General features: G+C 54.6%; 1 protein-coding gene across 1 annotated transcript; it reads right to left on the bottom strand.

Moving 5' to 3' along the window:
* Positions 1 to 10702: 10702 nt before the first annotated feature.
* On the bottom strand, positions 10703 to 11558 carry LOC126037319 (electroneutral sodium bicarbonate exchanger 1-like). The gene is made up of 2 exons (XM_049797638.1): positions 11163 to 11558; positions 10703 to 11063 (listed from the first exon to the last, which is right to left on the bottom strand). The coding sequence occupies exons 1-2, from the start codon at positions 11418 to 11420 to the stop codon at positions 11010 to 11012; spliced, it is 312 nt and encodes a 103-aa protein (XP_049653595.1). The 5' UTR covers positions 11421 to 11558; the 3' UTR covers positions 10703 to 11009.
* Positions 11559 to 20887: the final 9329 nt, after the last annotated feature.

The following is a 20887-nucleotide window of genomic DNA, read 5'->3' as shown; positions in this document are numbered from 1 at the left end:
GCCATGCCAAGGAGAGAAGCAGCAGTGCTGACGGGAACGGGCTCCCACTGCCAGCACGTCCCAGCAGGGATGCTGGCGGCAGAGCAACCGGCCTGAGCGTGGGGTCTGCAGGGCCTGGCCGTGAGGTGTTGAGCCCCAGCGTGAAACACAGCAGCCATGGCAGGGGCTGCTGGCAGCTTGGGCAGCTTTCCAGGCAGCGCCAGTCACCCACCAGCCTATCCAGGGGGGTCTGGTGGAGAAGGGGGCAGCCGAAGGGCTGGCAAGGAGCCAGTGCTGTCTGTCCTCCCCCTCTGTGCCCTGCTCTTCCCATGGGCATGCTGGTGAGCCCTGTCTGCCGGGACCTTGCCCTCGTAACCTGCACTGCCTGCAGAGAACCCAGTGGGGAGGCCGGTGTTCGTGGAGAGGGTTTTCACCCCTGTGATCGGTGGCTCCTTTACAAAAAGGAGGTGGCATGTCTCACACAGGAAAGGAAAGCCCTTATCCTGCTGCCGTACGTTATGGACCAGCTGCTGGATGATGACAGTGATGCCAGCGCCGCGGCCCTGCCCGTGCTTGGCAACATGCTCTGGCTGCTGGAGGGGAAGAGACTCAGCCTCACTGCCCTGGCACTGGCTGGAAAGCTCCTGCTGCTTTTCAACAATGTAAGGCTGGGGGAGAGCCCCATGTCCCCCTTCCTGGGCACCTCCATTCACGCCTCCCACTGCAGCCCCTGTGCTCTGCAGGGGGATGCTTTGCCCTGCAGTCCCCAGACCCCATTGCTGCCCTTGGTGGCTCCGTGCTGTGTCACAAACCCCCCACCAAGGACTCACTCCGGCTCGGCCTCCCTGCCGCAGCGGGGGACAGTGGTGGCAGGATGGCAGCAGGCGTGCTGAGCCCCACCAATGCACACCCTGCTCTGGCAGCATCCTCCAGCCTTCTGCAGGGCCTCCCTCTCTGGCCCTCAGCCCCGGAGACCCCAGTCTCCCTGGGCAGACCATCTGCATGCCGCAGCTCGCTGCCTTTTGCAGCAGGGCTGCCTGCAGCCATTTTGGGGATGTCTGTCTCCATGTCAGCCCCTTGCTTGCCATGGGCTTGTGGCTGAGGTCCTCCTCCCCTCTTCCCCCAGGAGCTGGACACGGTGCGGGAGCTCTCCATCCATCTCTTCCAAATTGCAATGGGGCTCGTGGTGGGTGCTGAAAAGAAGAAGATGAAGAAGGTGGTGTGGGACAGCCTGCTGCCGCTGCTCTTTCACCTGCATGACCAGGACGAGAATGTGGCCAAGGTGGGATTCCCAACCTGACTGGTCCTTTGGGGAGGGCAATGCTGACACTGCACTGTGAGGTCTAGCTTGTTGAGTCCCTAGGAACAGGCAGAGCCCCCCTCCCTGCCCACTGCTGCCTTTTTCCTCCTGCTGCCTGGTGGATGGGCAGGTGGGTCCCTTTCCCACCCAGCTCCCTCCACACAGCCCCTGGCATGGGTCCCTGCAGCCCCAGAGACTGGACTACGGCTCCGCAGCAGCCTGGGGCCACCACAGCTGAAACGCTGAAGCCCCGACAGGCTTCCAGCCAGAGAGGGTGGCTGCCCTCCTCTTCCCCTGGGGTGCTGAACCTGCTGGCAGCATCAGTCCCCAGCTGGTGCGTCTTCCCTGCATGGGCCAGGACAGGCTCTGAGCCCCACCAGGAGGGAGGACACAGGGTCCTGTGCCCCCCATGGTGGTGGTAGCATCTGTGCTGCTCACCAGGCCTCCCAGGAAGCCCTCCGCAGCGCTGGCCAGTTCCTGAAGTGGAGGCAGCTGGTGCGACTGGCCGAGACGGCGCAGGCATGGAGGATCTGCGAGTGCTTGGTAAGCATAGCCCGAACACCCCTGGGATCTGCCCTGGGTAAGCCCTGCCCGTGCCCAGCAGAGGGGACCAAGGGCAGTGTCCCCACAGCTGCATGCACCCTCCTGGAACAGGCTCTGCTCCAGGCTGTCCTCACCTCCGGGGTCCCAAAGGGGACCCCGCCACCAGGATGGCACCCTAGCATTGCCTGGGAGCCCTCTGCTCCCTCCGAACCCCAATGCGGAGAGCGGAGAGCTGGGAATGTCCTGCTGGGGAGAAGAAGGGTGGTCCTTGGTGGAGGGATGGCCCAACGGGGGGGCCATCTCTGTGCCAACTCTGCACCCTTCTCTCCAGCTGGCCAGGAAGAGGAGCAGGGCCACGTACTACCTGTGGAAGAGCCAGACCTACCTGCGGAGCCCGCAGGAGTCCCTGCGGCTGGAGGCTGTCAGGTTCATCGGTGAGCCCCTAGCCCCAGGGTCCCTTTCTCTCCCAGGGTCCCTGTGTCCCAGTGCAGGACCTGTGGGGCACCCCTTCACTCTCTCCCACTCCTGCCTGCACAGGTAGGGCTGGCAGGAGGCTCATCCATCCCCTCCCCGATGCTGCACCCTGGGGTCAGCCCTCCCCAGGGAACTGTGTGGCCAGACAGGCTGGCTGGTGGGTCCCTGATGGCCAGTGGGTCCCTGGCATGCTGTGTCCCCCCAGGACTCCTTGGACGGGATGTGGATGAGCACGAGAACGAGCACAAGTACATCAGAGAGAGTGAGTGAGGGCAGCGGGGAGGAGGAAGGACCTTGGCATGGAGCTCCCCCCCCAGCCTGGGCAAGGGGGGCTCTGCTCCCAGCACATCTGTGGGAAGAGGGGTGTTTCGGGAGGGGCGTATTCCTAACCAGCAGCTTCCAGCTGAGCCATCTGCCCCCTGGTTCCCTCCTGGCCCTGGGAATCGTGAGGTGCGATGTGCCCTGCCTGGAAGGGATATGGGGCTGTCACCTCACCTCTGCTGCTTTGTCCCCACAGTCCTTCAAGGCCCAAGCAAAGACACCAGCCCCTTGGTCTCCTCCCTGGCAACTCAGACACTCCTCATCCTGGGACGAGGAAGGCTGAAGTCGAGGTTTAACCTACCACGGCTGAGTTTACAGATGACGAGGGCACGGATGAGGTCACACTCAGTCCCCAGCGAGGACTCTGCTCAGGCAGAGACAACGCTGGAGCCCCAGCCCTAGGATGCTCTGCAGGCTGGGGTATCTCCTCTTCCTGAGGTCTAACAGGAAAGGAGACACCTCAGCTGGAGGAGGACCCGGCAGCCTCCGGAGAGTGGCAGGACAGCCACTCTTTCCAGTGGTCTAGGACAACGCCTGTCCACGCGCTTCATCTTTGCCACAAAGCACCAGCTGCTCTGCTGGGCTGTTGAAACAGAGGGAAGGAGAAGGCCACGCCAAAGCTGAAGCCAAAGTTGAAACTGAAGCCTTCCCTCCCCTCTGCGGGGCCACGCCGGGGCGAATCCCTTTTTCTGCCTCCCACCGTCCAAGGATCCTGTGCTGCTTTGGGCTGACGTGGCCGAGCTCGGGAGCTACAAAGCCACCAATGCTCTGACTCCAGCAGCATCCTCCCCTCCACGTCCCCAGCAGGAAGGGCAGCTCTGCCTCCTGCCCGCACCGCCAGCTGCGCAGCCACTCCTGCCTGGGGATGTCAGAAGTCACAAGAGCCAGCAGGCCCGGGGGAGTTGTGGTAGCAGAGGGCCCTGCTTGCCACAGCACTTTGCCATCTCCTTCTCCAGGTTCGGGCACCAGGATGTCATCACGGGTCTGGACAGCCTGAGCCGGGAGTGCTGTGTGACGGCAGGGGGCCGGGACGGTACCGTGCGGCTCTGGAAGATCCCGGAGGAGTCGCAGCTTGTGTTTTACGGGCACCAGTAGGTCTGGGGCGGGAGAGGGGGCTGCAGGCAGGGGGGTCAGGCTGGGGCAGCGGTGTGCAGGTGCCAAGCATCACTAGGAGCCTGCCGGCACTGTGGGGATGCTGATGCCCCGGTGAGCCCTTGTCTCCTAAATAGGATCCCAAAGCATGCTCATAACTGATGGCAGTTGCCCCTTCTCTTCACAGGGGCTCCATCGATTGTATCCAGCTCATCAGTGAGGAGCACATGGTGTCAGGCGCCGATGACGGGTGAGCACAGGGCCGGGGTGGTGCCTGGGGTGCGCAGGCGGTGCCCCCCTCGGCCCCCTCGCCCCTTCCCTCCCTGGCAGGTCCCTAGCCCTGTGGGGGCTAACGAAAAAGAAGCCGCTGGCACTGGCCCGGCAGGCACATGGCATGCAGGATGCCCAGGGCCTGCAGCAGCCATACTGGATCTCAGCAGTGGCCGCCCTGCGCAACAGGGACCTCCTGGCTACAGGTGTGTGGCAGCTGCTTTGGAGTGGGGGTGTGGAGAGGGGGGCGTCCTGCTCCCTTACCTGGGTGGGAGTGCATGGCAGTCTTCTCTCTCTGCCCCAGGCTCCCACAGCGCCAGCGTGAAGCTCTGGAAGTGCGGTGAGGGATTTCGGAAGCTGGAGCCCCTCTGGGACATCCCGTTGGTATGGATGGGGAGGTGGGGGATTGGAGCTGGGCTTGGGGCATCTCTGGGCAGGGGCTCCCCTCCCTGGGCGGCAGGAGGAGGCTGCCAGAGCCCCTCACCCTGCCCTGTCCCCTCCAGGTGGGTTTTGTTAACAGCCTCAAGTTCTCTGCAGCCGGTGACTTCCTGGTGGCTGGCCTTGGACAGCAGCACCGGTACTGTCCCCCCTCCCTGGTGCTGCCCAGGGGCACAGCCCCCCCCTGCTCCTCCAAGGGCTCGGCGGAGGGTAGCCCCCATCTCTCTCATCTGCAGGCTTGGCCGGTGGTGGAGAGTCAAAGAGGCCAAGAACAGCGTCTGCATCGTCCCTCTGAAGCGGAGGGCTGCAGCCCCCAGTCCCGAAGCCCCTGACAGCCCTGAAGCCCCCGACAGCTCCGAAGCCCCCGACAGCTCCTAGCCCCTGGCCCCAGAGGCGCTGGAGCCAGGTCACCAAACCCCTGTCCCTGGAGCTGCGCCCCGAGTCCTTTGTGCAACCATCTTCCTGGAGCCGGCAGGACGTGAGCAGGGGGTGTCGCATGGCCCCCTGATCCTGCTGGCCCCCCTATCATGATGTGGCTCTGCCCTCTGCGAGGGTCTGCCCCTTTCCCTCAGGTTCAGCCTGACCTGAGCTCTGGAAGAGTCTTATTTAAAAAAAAAAACAAACCAAACCCACTTTATTTACATAAATTACAAAATAAAATAATCACACTTTTGCTCACACTAAGAATCTACTCTTAAAAACGCGGTTGGGCTCAGCACAGCAAGGAGCCACAGCAAGGTCGTTGCTAGCAGAGCCTTGTGCTCTTAACACAGCGTTCCATTTTTATAGCTCTCATTTTTATAGCTTAAACCATGATAGAGACAGAGTCACAGCAGCACAGAATGGATGCTGAAAGAGACCTCTAGAGATCATCCAGCCCACCTCGGCTGCTCGAGCAGGGCCAGCTGCAGCAGGCTGTGAGTCTGCTTCTCGAAGGTTCTATTGGCTGCGTTGCTCCCAGGTTGTGGAGCTCGCATGGGAAATGGGCAATGAAGAGGGATGAAGTTTCCAGGCACTTTCTGGCCGGTGCAGTGATTTTTTCTTTTTTTTTCCTTCTGATTTTTTCTCCCCCCTTCCTGGTCTTGCAGCTGCCCAAGGTGCAGCTAGACAAGCGGAGGAGGGTCCCTGCCTGGCCTGCAGCTCCCTCCCTCGCCATTGTTAGGGTGATTTGGCATTATTTTGCTGTGTCAGTGAGGCAAAGCTGGGCTCTTGGGGGCTGAGGTCAGTGGGACCCGAGGAAGGCCGTGATGGTCTTGAGGCTTTGAAGGGCTGTGCACCGAGCCCTGTCCCCGCTGGAGGGGACGCTGGTGGTGTTCAAGACGAAGGCCTTGCAGCCCTTGTTGTCGTGTGTGCCCGTGTCCCCCCCGGCCCCCAAGGTCTGTCGTTGTCGCAGGGGCTCTGTGCTGCTTTCTGCGTGGGGCCGTGTCCGTGAGTCCTGCAGGGACCTGTCTGTCCTGGCTTCCCCACCAAAGGGCTGCTTCCCCTGGGGAAGGGGACAGGGGAGTTGTTCCCGTTCCCGTCCCCCCCCCCACCATCGCCTGCCCCGCTGGTGGAGACTGGGCCCTGGGGGTGGCTGGGTTCCCCTCGTGGCTTGCTGGCTCGGATTTGGGGCTCAGTGGGGCTTTTGCACCTCTTGGGGGCTGTTTCTTGGTGTCCCCTGTGCTCCCTCCCCCTCCCACATAGGCACCGAGCGGTTCTAGAGAAACAGCTTTTAATTGAAAAGACAAGAGAAAATGTCCCATCAAAGCTGGTCTGACCCCTCCCTAGCCCCCCCCTGCCCACCCCCCCTGCCATATACCCCACCCCTCCTCTCCCACCCCCCACTCCCCCCATCTCCATCCCTCTCACCCTTGTCTAATCCCCACCCCCCCCTCACACCCTCACGTTGGCTGCCAGAGCCCTGCGCTTGCTGGGTGCCATTGGCAAGGAGCTCTGCGCCTGCCTCTTCCTCCGCTTGCCTGCCGTGGCAGGTGGGGACGGTGGCAGGTCCATCCCCGCATCCTGCCACGGCTCCTGGGGCTCCATCCCACCGTCATTGACTATTTTGAGGCTCGGCATGGCGTCGCTGAGCTCGGGGATGCAGTAGTCGGGGGTGAGCATCTCCTCAGGCAGCGAGAGCGAGCTGAATTCGCGGTCTGGAGTGTCTGCGCTGGTGCCACCAGCGTCCTCGGGCACGGAGCTCCTGCTGGGAGCATCCTGGCTGACCCCCACTCCATCCAGGGAGCAACCGAAGAGCCTTAGGGCCTCTTCCAGGACCATCTCCTCGGACACTGCAAGGTTGCCTGCAGTGTCCCCAAGGGCTTTGTTGTTGGTGGCAGCGCAGGGGCTGGTGTGGACATCGCCGCCCGGGGCTGCTCCCACAGGGGTGGCCGTGCTGGGGATGTTGATCTGTGCCAGCTGCCCCTCGCTGTGCTGGTAGCCAGGGATGGACACTGGCAGCTCCAGAGTGTCTGGGGCCACCCCACTCCTCTGATTTTTGTAGGGTGTGAGGTATCATGGTTGGCCCTGGGGGGCCCCGCAGCCCCCGGGACCCCACAGGGCAGCACCTGGCAGAGAAGCGGCGCCTTGGCTGAGCGTGGCGGTGGCCGGTGGAGGCAGGTCGGTGGTTGTCCACTGGATGCGGAAGACCCGGGGGTCGAAGAGGCAGCCACATGGAGCCCTCTGCAGACCTGTGTGGGTGAGGGGGGAGCCGTGCTGGGCCGGGGGGACTGTCCAGGGGCACCCGCCGAGCCGGCACCGATGGCTGACATCCCCCAGATCTGGGCCAGGGGCGTGGGGAGCTTGTGGCCGTGGCGATCCCCACGGGGTGAGCCGCTGTGCCGGTGGGACGGGGTTGCAAATCGGGGAGGAGACTCGCATCTAGGAGGTGAAAGGGGAGAGGTGGCCCCAAATATTTGGGGAATTCTCTGCAGATGGGCTGCAAGATTCTCTGCGGGTGCAAATGCTCTTGGCTTTCAACAGTATTTTTCCGGTGGGGGAAGAAGAACAAGTTGATTCACCCGAGCCGAGTGGGCACCAAGCTGCAGCCGCAGCCTCCTTGCGCCAGATGGCAAATGCATTTGTGACCGTTGCCCGCGCTTCTGTTCGCTGCGTTGACCAGAGCGAGGCAGAAATAGGAAAAAGGACCTCGAGGGCACGAAGGAAGGTCACGCGGTGTCGCTTGGTGGCACGCTTTCCCCCAGCCCTCGCTCCAGTAGTGCTGTCAGGTCTTTCAGTCTCCTGCTGGGAAAAGCAGCAGCTCTGGATCCCCCTGGGAGGGGGCGGCGCTTTCCCTGGGTGCGTGACACCCCGGAGGAGACAGTACCCGCTGCCGCGTGCTCCCAGAAAAGGACTGGATTCTGCCCAACATCCGGTGTCGGGGCACTGGGGCTGTTTGCGCTCTACGGGACCCCAGGGATGGGGTTAGTACATCCCCTCCTTGTGCTTGGAGGATTCGGCGCTAGCAAGGACACCCCAAGGGTACCAAGGACACAGGCCTCTCGCTCCCGCTGTGTGAACAGTGTGTGGCCTGGGGGAGTCGGGACAACTGCCTTGAACCGGAGGCCAAAGATCTCTCCTGGCCTGTATCCTGGTAATCAAAGAGATTGTGCTCTGTTCGTGAGGCACCTCTGGCTGCAAGGCCATGTGCTGCGTAACTTGTGGCAGGGACCGATGCTTGGGGGTGTGAAGGCAAGCGCGCTTCTAAAAGCATAAAACTCCATTTCATTTCAGAGCGCAGCTGAGCCACCCCGCTCCTCAAGACTCTGCCATCTGCACCGCTGTGGCTGGGACTGGGCAGTGCTGCACATCCCAAAGGCCACCAAGTCACACCCGTATCCCTGCTGCTTTTCCGGGAGCTTCTGCGATGCGAGCGATGTTCTGGGGGCTGATCTCTTGGACTGCAGCTACTCTGTCCCTGACCGGCAGCTGGCCAGGAGGGTTGTGTCCAGGGTGGAATTCCACCTCTCTGACGAGAACCTGGCCAAGGATGCTTTCCTCCTGAAACATGTCCAGAAGAACAAGATGGGCTTCGTCAGCATCAAACCGCTGACGTCCTTGAAGAAGGTAGGCAGCGTGTTGCGTTGGCCAGCCGGGGTGGGAAGTGGCCTCCATGTGGAGGATGCCTGGGTGTCTGGGTGTGCTCTGGCTGTCTGCCATGGCCAAAAACACTGCTGTGTTATCAACAGCTTTCTAGCTACCAGTACAGAGCACAGCACTACGAGGGCTGCTGTGGGGTAAAGGAACTCCAACTCAGCCAGATCCAATACAGAAGGAAAGTGGAGGAACAACAGAGGGGGCAGCCCAGGGACACAGAGCCCCAGGTCTCATCTGGCCGCTCCTGTGACCCTACAGTGTATTCAAAATCAAATACCTGAAGTGCTCCCTTAGATGCAGTTTACAGCCAGGGGACAAGAAGGTGGCAGTTCTGCATTTTGCAGCTCCCAGGCTGATGGCAGAGCCAAAGCGAAAAAACACAAACCCCAAACCAAACCAACCAAGAGAGTTAAAACTGGAGCGCAGGGAGCAAATGCTTTTCTTTCACCTTAGGCCAACTGCTTGGATGCTTTCTATGCTGCCCTGCCACAGAGGGCATCCCTCCCGTACCAGTAAGAGACATAAGAGTGAATTAAAGCCAGGACCCCAAACCAGACCAAAAACCCAGTCGTGATCAAGAAGAAAGTGGAGAATGCATCAAATATAACAGAAAATTTATTTTGGACATTCCCAGTTTACATTTGGAAAAAAGAGGAAAAAAAAAAAAGAGGAGGAATTGGGTATTAAATGAAGAGCACTGAATGATAAAGCAGTAGCAGTCCCTCTACCACTACAAACCCACACCCCCACACGCACGTACGCACACAGACTTAACAGCACCAAACTCCCTGTGACTGTGACGTTCCCCTCAGCTTGCTGGTCTAGAGATACTGAATGCCTGAAGCACACCAAGGATAACTGAAAACATCTGCATGGCTTTAATGGGAATCCTCCAACTGAAACAAAGCACTTTCTCCCTCTGTCTGCGTTGGCACATCCCTGAGTCACGCTCTCACTCCTCTCCTTCAAAGTCAAGATTCCTAAACGTGAAAAGCGGGAGTGGGGAAAGGCGAAGGGAAGAAAAAAAGAGGGAGAGCATCATCAGTGGAAGACCTGCCAGCTGCTGCTGACGTTGCCCTGTTCGGGGGACCACCCCAGCAGAGAGGAGCTGGTTTGCATGCCACGGTCCTCCCTGCCTGTTCCCAGGGACAGGCCGTTTGCTCAGCCTTGCCGGCCAAAGCGTGGGAAAAGCGTAGGTGTGCGCCGTAGCTTGCAGAGGAGCACGGTCATGTTCACGTGCAATCCTTTACCTTCTTCCTCCCTGGATTCAAAGGGTTTCTGTCTTCAAAGTGAGAGCCTTCCATACGGTCATTTGTGACATTTCATCCAGGATAACAATCTCAGAAGGATCAGTCCTGCAATAAATATTTTACATAGCAATCTGTGATTATGGGAACTGATGCCAAGGGCATTAGCATCAGCAAGAGGAACAGCGGAGCCCCAAGAATCAAAGCTCCGCATAAGTGTGGGAGGTTTTGCTGGATGAGGAGTTTTGGGAGGCAAGCCAGGGAGCTGCAGAGCAACAGCTCTGTGCAAAGGCTCTTGCTGGGGCTTAGCCCCGGTCCGGGTTCCTAAGCCACTGCTGGTACAGATCACGCCTGCAACTCCTCATGTGTAAGTATGAGGATCTCCAGCTACCGTAAAGGCACTGATGAGGCAAGGTTTGGGGGTCAAACGCGAGTGCTGCAGCCACTCTGCTTGGGGTCAGAGCCCTGCAATTGCCTCCTGCAGCCCTGCCCCCAAATTTTATTTTCCCACCAAGCTGCCTGCTGGTTTCTGTGGGATGCCCCACAAAGAGGCAAGTGGAGAAAACTCTGCCAAACACCTTCAAGCTAATCTTGCCGGGGCTTTACCCGTCACTGCTTTGCTTTGGGATATCCACGTCACTGGTCTTCCCCACGTTCAGCTGAACTGAACTTGCAGCAGCAGCAGCTTCCATGGCCCTCCTGGACTCCTGATGTAAAAAAGGGACAAATCACGTTCTCTGTCTTTGATCAAAGTGGAGATAAGCTGAATGCCCAGCACAAACTTAGCAGTCTGCCCTTCCCTTCTGCCCCTTGGCAGCTATAGGTATTAGTGCAGCAGGGGAGAAACCGTTCACTCCAAAGATTTCGGGGCAGGGGGGTTGTGTGTTCAAAACACGATTATGAGCAAGTCTTGCCAGCAGCAGCAGCAGCAGCAGCAGCAGCATCTAATAATAATCATCATAATGATAATGACCTTTGTGAAAAACGACTCGTTTTAAAAATTACACCTGTATTCAAGCGTTCAGCTCACTGCTACTTGAGGAAACAAAGGTTACAAAAGTTACAGGCTATTGGGATCTATTTCGATTGAGTGCTGATCTTCCCCCAACGTTTCCAGACAAGCTGTAAGAGAAACAGGCAATCTCACAGACACACGGAGATGTCCAGCCCCGAGGACACAGCAAGCCTTACCTCTTCTTCTCCGGCTCATTTCTGGCATCGTCCAACTTCTTCTTCCTTTCTGGCATAAGGTCATCCAGAAAGCTGAGCTCTCACTTTGAGAAGCAGAAATCCATCGCTTTCCGGACAAAGACGAGAGCCAAAACCTTCACGAATAAGAGGGAAGATGCGGTGAGCTCAGAGACGATGCCACCTCTCACAACAACGCTGCAAACACCCCGCTGCCGAGCGGTGGCAGCTCTTACCATCATGGGAAAGATGATGGCGACACGGGACACCTTGATGGTCCAGAGCAGGACGAGGCAGGTCAGCTGGATCGCCGTGAAGAAATGAACCTTTCGCAAGGGCACGTGCCGCAGGTAGATGAAATCCGGCTGGTGTTTCGCTGGCATCCAAAACAGCTTCAAGCGATCAAAGAACTGCAAAATAAAAGGGAAAGGTTGCCACCTTGGGACTGCGGCAAGTTGCTGGCCCTCTCGAGACGTGGAGGCACTTTGCAGCATCTCGCTTGCCGTCAGAAATCCTGGATCCCACCGCGTTCCTCCTGGGAGCAGCACCCATTTTCCCTTCGTTCCATCTAGCAACCGGCTTGCCCCTGAGAGCTGTCCACCAAACGGCAACTATTCCATGCCATTCCATTATTAGCATTTCTCGGCCCACTGAATCCCCCCAGCGAGGATTTCCACCAGTGGTAGAAACTGCCTTCCCTTTGCACTGAATTCCCCCGCTTTTCACGTAACCAAACACTGACCTGCCCTAAACCCTGCAAAAGAGAGCGCTGAACTTGCCTGGTCCTCCCAGCCCTATCTACCTCCTGTGCCTCCAGCAATCTTTTTCTTACACAAAAGAGTTTCATTGCTTGCTCTGCGAGAAGTTTTTCCCATGCCACTGCTTTTTTCCCTGCTGCTACGGAGACAAAATACCAGGGAGCCGACATGCTGCACGCTGTAAAACAGTCCGTACCTGAATTCCTCTGAGCGACGACACACCCATGTAGAGAAAGACGCCATAAAGCACAGGCATTGGTATAAACTGGGGGGGGGGGGGAAGAAAAAAAAAAGAAAGAATGCAATCGTTTCTTTTTCTGTATTGCATTTTCAGTATTACCACCCTCTTCCACAGGCACTGCCTAAAATTGCTTGAAGCTTTCCAGCTTCCATTCAGGCTTAGAGATGGGTCAGATTTTAACCATTTTTTTGCCATTTTGTGCGCACGAGTGAGCTAAGGCTCTGCTTTAGGCTGAACTTGGGAGTTACCTCTCCTCAGAATAATCCTATTTTCCAGAAAGGTTGGAGGAAAATAGGTGATTTCACCCATGCTACCCTATGCCGCATTCTCTGGCGGTAGAAGAAACACTTCTGCCTATTCTTGGGGCAACAGGCAAAGGCCACAGGCCTCCTTTTAGCCTAGAGACGAGATTACTTTGTGGGAGGAACGTGCAAGGAAGACCACGGGGATGACCTCAGTGTGTTTAGCTCCTGGGAACGGCTGCTCCCGGGCATTTGGGGAGCAAATTGCAGCCACTAAAGGGCTGCCTGTTTGAAAGACAGCAGATGTGCTGGTCTGAATATGCTCAACTGTAACCCATAAACATGGGTGGGCCTGAAAGACACCCAAAAATTCAAGCAGTTGCGTTGCTCGCTCACCTCGAGCACACCAAACGGGGGCCTGAAGGGCTGCAAAGCCTAACTGAGGCTGATTCCCACCGTGGGTCAAGCCCCAAGGGTTAGGATCACCTCCTTCTCCTCCGCTCCACAACTAACTACTCAGGCCTGCAGAGAAGGGACTGTTTGTCTGTAACATCCAACAAGCTCGCGGTTGTTGGGTGGTTTGCATTTTCCTCTCACCTTTAACACAGAAGTGAAGAAGACAGAGCAGCCCATGAGCACAAAGATCAGCAAGCCAGTGACTCTCTGCTCTCGTATCCCCAGAAACTTGGGTTGTTCTCCTGGAGCTGAGCAGTCAGACTCTACTTTGAGGCTATTCACGTGGGTGATGGACAGGACGGTCTCGCAGCCACAAACCAGGGCAGCCCCATCACAGAGCACACCCCGAGCATCACGGCCACCACAAAAAGGTCCAGGTGGTACCCGCATCCTTTCTGCAGGCAGGAAAACAAGAAACAGAGCATCCCATAGCACAAGAGCAAGGATAACGTCGCAAGTCAGACTCAAACCCTGCTCGAGCACAAGTCAACTTCTTCAGAATTCAAAACAAGAAATGGAAACAAGGAAGGGTGTATGCAGGATTTGCACAAGCACCTGGCATGAAAATTTGGCAGGAGTTCAGACACAAGGGATACGCAGAGCTTGTGCGATACATACTTCTCCAAAAAAAAAAACCAACCCACAACCCAAAAGCACCAAACCATTTTTTCCACTTACAAAGAAAATTCTACCACTTGCGAGGAAGGTGTGACTCTGAGTTATCCCTGGCAGCGCATCAAAACAATTCATTCCCCACACCTGCTGCTGCTGCCATTTTAAAACAAAAACGCAGTTCTCTATTGCTCCAAGATTAATTTGCTCTCCCAAAAGGTTGCTCATCTATACTGCCCTGTCACTTGCTCCCTGCATCATCGTTAATCCCGGAGAGCATCCTGCCACGCAGCCTGACCTTGTCCCAAACCAATGCCTTCAGAAAGCATCGGGAATAAGAGCTTCTCCCCAGACCTGCAGCCCAGAAGGGGCTGGGGTCATCTCTCGCAGGCCCTTACCTTCAGCTTGTGCTCCTTCCTGTTCACAATAACGGCACTGATCTGCTGGTCCATGAATATCAAGATGGTGCAGAGCAGAGCTGGGACGAGCGCAGCCAACACCGTCCACCAAGGGTTGGGTCCTATGGGGTTGATGAACCACCCGCGGTCGTCTCTGGTAGGCTGCAACAAAGCCCACACATCAGCATCGTCTCCCAGCCCAGGCACTCCACTGGCTTTCATTTTCCCCTCTCTCCTTGTGTCAGAGCACCTCCCAGCCCTGGCTTCATGTCCCCCTCTCCCGGGGGCTTCAGCAGTGCCAGTCTCCTCTTTGCAAGCACCTCTAGATACTTCCCCTGTAGGTATCTAGTTTTGGGGCCATCTTCTCGTTTCCAGGAGGAAGCAAGGCACTTGGAGGTGGAAGAGGAGATGGTCACACCACCAGCATCTCCTCCAGACTCAGCCCTGCCCTGCCCCGGCATCACCTTGTGGCACCCCCACGTGCCAAAACACCCCGTTACCTTGAACGCATGGGGGACCTGGAGCTTCGGCGATGGGATCCCAACCACAAAGTCAAGGAGCACCATGATGACGATGGTGAGGAAAACAGCAAAGTCGCTCACTGTGGACCGTACCTGGGGCGAGAAACCAGAGGTGAGAGGGGCATGGCAAACAGGGCCCTAAGGTGAGATGCAAGAGTTGCAGACATCCACAACATTAAGGCTGCTTAACCAAATCCCACCACCCCTCTGAGCACATGCAGCCTGATCCCTTGCTTAGCTACTGCTGCTGTGTTTGTCCCTGTGAGATCTGGGGTCAGACAATAAAAAAAGCTTAATTAGGCCGACAAGGGTTGGTTTAAGTCAAAACCTAAAAATAATATTAAAATTAAGAAAAGAGATGTCTGCCACTACAGCTACATTCACAGCTACAATGGCAACAAGGCACTGAGGCATCCTTTAGTCCTCAAAAGGAAGCTCCTCATTCGAATCTACTTTCCGCTCGTGCACATAATGCGCAGAAGGTTGGGGGAAAAAAATAAACCGAAAACCCCAACCCCAAAACTTTTGGAAACCTGACTTCCTACTACCTGAGGAGAAAAAACATATAAAAAAAATCAAACCCCAAAAATCTTCAATCTGGGGCAGGTCACAAGGCATGTGGGAAACGGTACGATGATTTTGCACTCATGGAAATGAGTGCGGGACATCCAAGCTCTTGGAGAGCTTGGCCTGCAAGGCCAACATTTCCCAGCTTGACCAAGGCAGGGCAAATACTGCTTAGTGCTCCAGGAAAGCCATTTTGGGAAACGAGTGTGGAGATGGACGCTGGCCACCTCCTTCTACTTACTCTGGTTGGAAAGCAGCGGCTGGTTTTAAACTTCTTCAAGAAGCCTGACAGGGCAAAGGTGGCGAAGAAGAGGATGCAGCACCAGAGGAAGACGTCAGGGGTATAGGGGCCGTCGCGTCCACAGGCAGGTCCTTGAAACTCCCCACGCAAATACCGACATTCCTGGAGAAACAGAGCGTCAGGACACAAAGGCAGTGCACGTGCGGCAGGGAAACCTCACATAGCTAGGGGGTTTTGAGGATCTTGGTCCAAGATCCACGACCCTGTAACTGCTCCTGCCAATGGAGATTTATATTTAATGAGCAGCAGCAGCTGAACAAGTGACACATCGAACTACACAGCGGATAAATGAGATGTGAGGAGACACCATACGCTAGTAACACATTACAAGAAACACTCATCCAGGTGACACTCTCCCATCAGTTGCTTGCATTCATAGCATCGTGTTTCCTTAACTGCATCTGGCTTCAGTCCTGACATCTTCCCGCAAAAAACAACATGCCAGGCTCTCCCAACCCTGTGAAGAAAACCTCATCAGCTTTCCTAACTAAAAAGTAATTCTTTTAAATATTATTTTTAAACCTGAAAAGGACTAGGATTCACAGGACTAGCGTCATTACATTCACTTCACAGTCCTCCTCAAAATGGGAGGACAAAAGATAATTGACATGACAAACGCCACAGTTACAGACGTTCCTTCCTGGGGGTGCAGTTCGCACACCTAGGAGCTCATGCATGCACGAATGGGTGACGCCAGGCAGCAGCCTTCTTACGTGCCTCTGACCTCAGGAAGAAACAGGTAACATGAATACTTTTACTCCATTTGCATCCTGAGGACCAGAGATGAAGCCCAAGATTTGCCTAGATGACACAGTCAGTTCCTTTAAGGGATGAAATTGTTCGTTTGAGTTTGGCTTCAAGGACTCCCACAGCTGGCGATTAACTAAGAGGTATGCTACAGCGAGGAGCCCGACACACAGACTGCAGGACAACTCATCACGCCAGGCCTCTGAGCTTGCAGTTCTCCGCAGGGCCCGGTGCTGCCTGAGCAGGTGGATGGACTTCCCAGTTCCAGAAATACAAGCTCGTGAATCAAACCCTCCTCAAGCACGCAGGCAAAACTGGCTGCGCTTTAGCGAAGCAAACCAACAACGAGGCTTCCTTTGTTTGGGTGCCTCCTGTCTGACGATGCTCTGGGCTACTTTCTCTTCCTGGCAGCAACAGGAATAAGTTGCTCTCATACCTACCAGCTTCTGACAGAGAAAGAGGATGATCTCGTTCTTGCCTGCTAGGACCAGGGGTGGCAATAACGCAGTCTGCCGAGACTGGAAGGGGATGCCTTGGAGGCGGAAACACGCGGGTGTTCATTACTCCTGGGCACTCGGAATCACGGGAGGAGATGATGCCGAAGGGCCTGATCCGATTCACAAACTGACGCACCTTAGGACTGAAAAGGCTTCTCCTTCCACTAACTTACTTTTCTCTGCAACAACAGCCTCAGGAGAGTAACTTCTCCGTAACCCTTTACACTACAGCAACTACAATACTTAATCCTAATGTACCTTACAAGAAAACTACTGCGGTCTTCTCTACTAGAGGGCCAACGCTGCTGCGCCTGTAAGGAGCGCTTTACGTTTTATTAACCTTTTGAAACAACGCACTAGCTTTCCTTGCAATCGCATTACGTGGGCTTCCTGGGACTTTATATATGCACGTTCGTTTTCTCTGGCTAAATCAGATTTGGAACGCAGGGGTGGCCATCTGAAAACACTGCAAAACATTCTTTTTACATACATCAGTTCTCTGGTGAAGGCAACAACTGAGGAGGATCTTCAGCTAATGTAAAACTGCGAAGCTCAGAGGAGTCGTACTCCAGCTAAAGATCTGCGCACTACTGGGCAGGAATGTCAAATTAAGCAATGCCCAACAGATACAAGTCATTGGACCTTTTCTTTTACAAGTAGGAAAGAAAGGGTACACAGAAAGATAGTGGTCTGTAGAAAATGCATGTAAATCATCAAGATTTCCGAGGATTACTCGAATCGCTTCCTGGAGAGGCCAAAACAAGAAAGGAAGGAAGAATATTAACAAGATAGCCACAATCCCACCGCCAAGTACAGTTTTCAGGCTTGGGAAAAAAAAATAACATTACAGTTTGCAGGAGTCATGGAAGAGCAGGTTCCAGATATTTTGCTTTTCCTCCTCCCCTTCTTCCCCCTGCTCCCTCCCATCACCTTAGAGCACGCTGCCCTAACAGATTCACAGAAACTGAAGTGAACGAATATCTTAACCCTGAATTAACATAGAAGCAATACTATGGAGAGTGGAGGTGTGCTTTTAAATTTAACAAGTTCTACATTTAAGAAGCCTCCTCCTTGCCAGCACAACACATGCAGTATTGACCTGTTTCAAAAATAAACATATTCCCCTTTTTCGGAATATTGACCCAATTCAGTTACAAAGGAACTGTAATTCAGCCCCAACAAACTCCTGCTTTATAAACGGGAAACTTTTTCTAGGAATACCTTTCAGTATTTTCAAAATTGAAACAGAAAGAGAAATTAACCAATAATTTTCTGTATCAGTTACAATCAGCACATTTTCTTCAATAATATTTGCAATGCTACTACTGTACTCTGAAGATTTGTTTCAACTTAACTGACAGGAGCATTTTTAAGCAGGCAGTATATTGGTCTCATTTCCTCGGGAACGGCAGGGGCTTTCTTCTGTCTCAGGAAGAAGATGACAACAACAGAACTCATCAGCTGTCACCAAGCTTGGCCACAAAGTAATGGCGTCATTAAAAGAACGTCCCCTGGTTTCCACAGCTTCCCAACTATTAACTACATCTTTTGTAAGCCAGCTTCTCAAAAGTTGTTCACTGCCAGGTATCGGCCAACAATAAAATGCACAGGGAGAGAAAGTCTCAAAGGAAAGCTGAACCCATTCAGAAGTAAACAAATGTCGCACAAGTGTCACTTGGAAATAAGGAAATAGGGTGGAGTGTAAGGAATTACGGCATGCAAGTGTTCTCTGGTATATGGTCTGGCAGGCAGCCATTCTCATATCCTCCACATTCAGGGGCCCCAGCCAGAACTCGGTCAGAGATGAGAACTCTCCTTCCTCTTCAGAAAGGCCCTCTCCTCGCTTAATATGGAACAAGTTAATGAAAGGAGTTACACAGCGCGCCACAGCAGAAGGACAGATATCACCCACCCAAGACTCACGCTGTGGTCATGAAGCCTTCATGAATCACCAGGGACACAAAAGTACGATTCAGGAAGGGACGCTGAAGAGGGTGGAAAGAATGGAAGAAAGCAAGGGGCGATGACAGGCTGCCAAACTCAAACAAATGCAGTGCTCTCCCTACCATCAGGAGATCAAACACCTGCAGGCTGCTCAGAAACGTACGCACACTACTGGCAGCGCTGTCCAAAGGGATTACGCTGAGGGAAAGAGCTTGGTCACAGACAAGAGCAACATTTCAAGCATCTTCTGAACACCACACGACACCACAAGACAGACAACACACCTTCCTCTCCAAAATCAACACAGAGAACAAAACAAGGAGGAAGGTTAATCCTCCTAGATCTGACGCTATTCCAGCAGAATGCTAATAAGCAAAGCTAAAGAAACAACTGCGTTTCAATTCATCCCAAAATAAAGTCATGCAGCAGAATTTCAAAGACTCGGCCTACTTCTCCAAAGGAAAAAGGAGACTAGTGTGGCACGAGATTTAATGCAGCTTCAGGTCTGGAGACAGCCTAATTGGCGTGGTGTTCATAGCACAGTCTCTTCAATTCTGCAGCAGCTAACAACAGTCACTTCCAGAGTAAAGCCAGGCCCTGGCAATGCCTGTGCACATCTCATTGCCAAAGCAAATTCACTCACACTCATAAAACCACTCTCTAGGCAGAGGCTTGAGTCATTGCCTATGGCATTTTAGCCCTGCTGCAACCTCACTGGCATGAAAACAGCCCTTTCGGGATGCCACGACACTGTTCTGTTCCTCTGATGCAGGGATACTTTCCTGGCTCAAAAGGATCTCAGTCCTAGTTTCTGCACGGGTGCCACCACCTGAAAAGAGACTTAACCTCAACAGTTCAGAACATTTTCCAAAAGCCTCTGAGGGCATCAACCTTGAACTGCTGTCTGATGATGATCACAGCCTTGCAACAACATACACAGGGAGCCAGATTATGCTGAGCCACGGCTTTTTTATTAATACTCATGAATACTATCATTATTCATTTTTTATCAGAGGCTGAGACACCAACAACAACTCATAAAGTTTCAGACCAAGTTTGAGCCCTACAGAACACTCCTTCAGCAGGACCCAATCTAGAGGCACCTGCTTAAAAATACAACCCTTAAACCTAAGCAGCTCCAGCTCCTTTTTCAGAGCACCTCAAACTTCTGGAATTATTACAGATCGCAGCCTCCAGCAATTCCCAGTCCCCTCTCAAACTAAAAGCTCCAGAGCTCCTCGACTGAGCTGGTCAAGGTTTTGCCCACTCACAGAAGCACTTGCCCATCATCTCTGTCTGCCTGCCTGACTAGCAGACACAAGCAGATTCCTCCAGGGCAATACCCTCAGGGAAAGTCTCTTTTTCACTTCTAAAGGACCATCCTCCTCACTTGTTTTACATCTTCCCCAGCTGACCAGGCTGCTCAGCACCCTGTGCTTTAGTTACTTTGCTGGCTGCTAACTCAAACTTCCCATTGCAGCCTTACCACACAACTGTTACCTCCCACAACCTTCCTATTCATTGTCCCCTGCACACCCAAAGGCCGCTTTCCTTTCTCTGCCTTGCATGCCAGCAGTACCACAGACTAAAACACTCTCCCTTCACTCTCCTTTCTCAGGCTTGACACTACAGTGCCTTCTAGAAACTGAGAGCAGCAGTTATCCTAAAAGGCCTGCTCAGCCCCTCTGCCTGCAGCAGAGGCACGCTCTTCTTTCCAAACAACAGGACAGGTTTGTCACAAAGACGTCGGAAAGAGGAGTGGCAGCGCAAGGGGAACCTCGTGAAAGAAAAAATCCCAAGAGCACAACAAACAACTGCTGCCACTGAGAGTTTCCAAAGACTCTTTCCACATCCACACTTGAGCGCCAGATTGCCAGGCCAGCAAAAGGCACATTGCTACCAGCAGACAGCCCAAGAAAGAAGGACATACTTTGCGTACAGAGCTCCACGGCTGTGCTGGTTTTGACTGGCAGAGAGTTAATTTTCCCCACAGTAGCTTGCACGGGGCTACGTTTTGGATTTGTGCTGAAAGCAGTGCTTACACAGCATCAAGGCCTTTTCTGCCCCTCACCCCACCCCACCAGGGAGTCGGCTGCGGGTGCACAAGAAGCTGGGGGGGGCACAAAACTGGGACAGCTGACCCCAACTGACCCAAGGGATATTCCAGACCACAGGATGTCACGCTCAGCAATATAACTGGGGGAAGAAGGAGGAAGGGGGGACATGCCCAAGTAACTGTTAGGCGTGATGGAACCCTGCTTTCCTGCAAACTAAACACCTGCCAGACAATGGGAAGCAGTGACTGAATTCCTGACTTTGCTTTGCTCGCGTGCACAGCTTTTACTTGTTAAACCATCTTTATCCCAACACGCGAGTTGATTCACCCTTCCGATCCTCTCCCTCCTCCCACTGCGGGGCAGCGAGCGAGCGGCCGTGCAGGGCTTAGCTGCCGGCTGGGGTTAAACCACTACAGAGGCTCGAGAGCTTCTCAGCTGAACGCTTTAAACAACATTTCAAAACACCGTCAGTAAAACCAGCCTCTTTTCCCACTGAAGCACGAAACCCACCCACGGCACTGGAACAGGAGCGCTTTTTACAGCTCCCATTACTCCCATTACACTCCCGTGCAAGCGCAGTAGCCCCTCGGAAGCGACCGCTTTCACGGTCAGTGAAAGAG

This window comes from Accipiter gentilis, unplaced genomic scaffold, assembly GCF_929443795.1.
Source record: "Accipiter gentilis unplaced genomic scaffold, bAccGen1.1, whole genome shotgun sequence".
Classification (NCBI taxonomy): domain Eukaryota; kingdom Metazoa; phylum Chordata; class Aves; order Accipitriformes; family Accipitridae; genus Astur; species Astur gentilis.
The sequence above is the reverse complement of the archived record's forward strand: the minus strand, read 5'-3'. Positions and strand labels throughout refer to the sequence as shown.

Bases quoted from the DNA above. Each gene is read 5' to 3' on its own strand.
- LOC126037319 (XM_049797638.1), bottom strand. From the start codon at position 11,420: ATGCTGCAAAGTGCCTCCACGTCTCGAGAGGGCCAGCAACTTGCCGCA. The intron at 11,064-11,162 runs GTAAGAGCTGCC...TTATTCGTGAAG, and splicing joins CCATCATCTTTCCCATGATG to GTTTTGGCTCTCGTCTTTGT.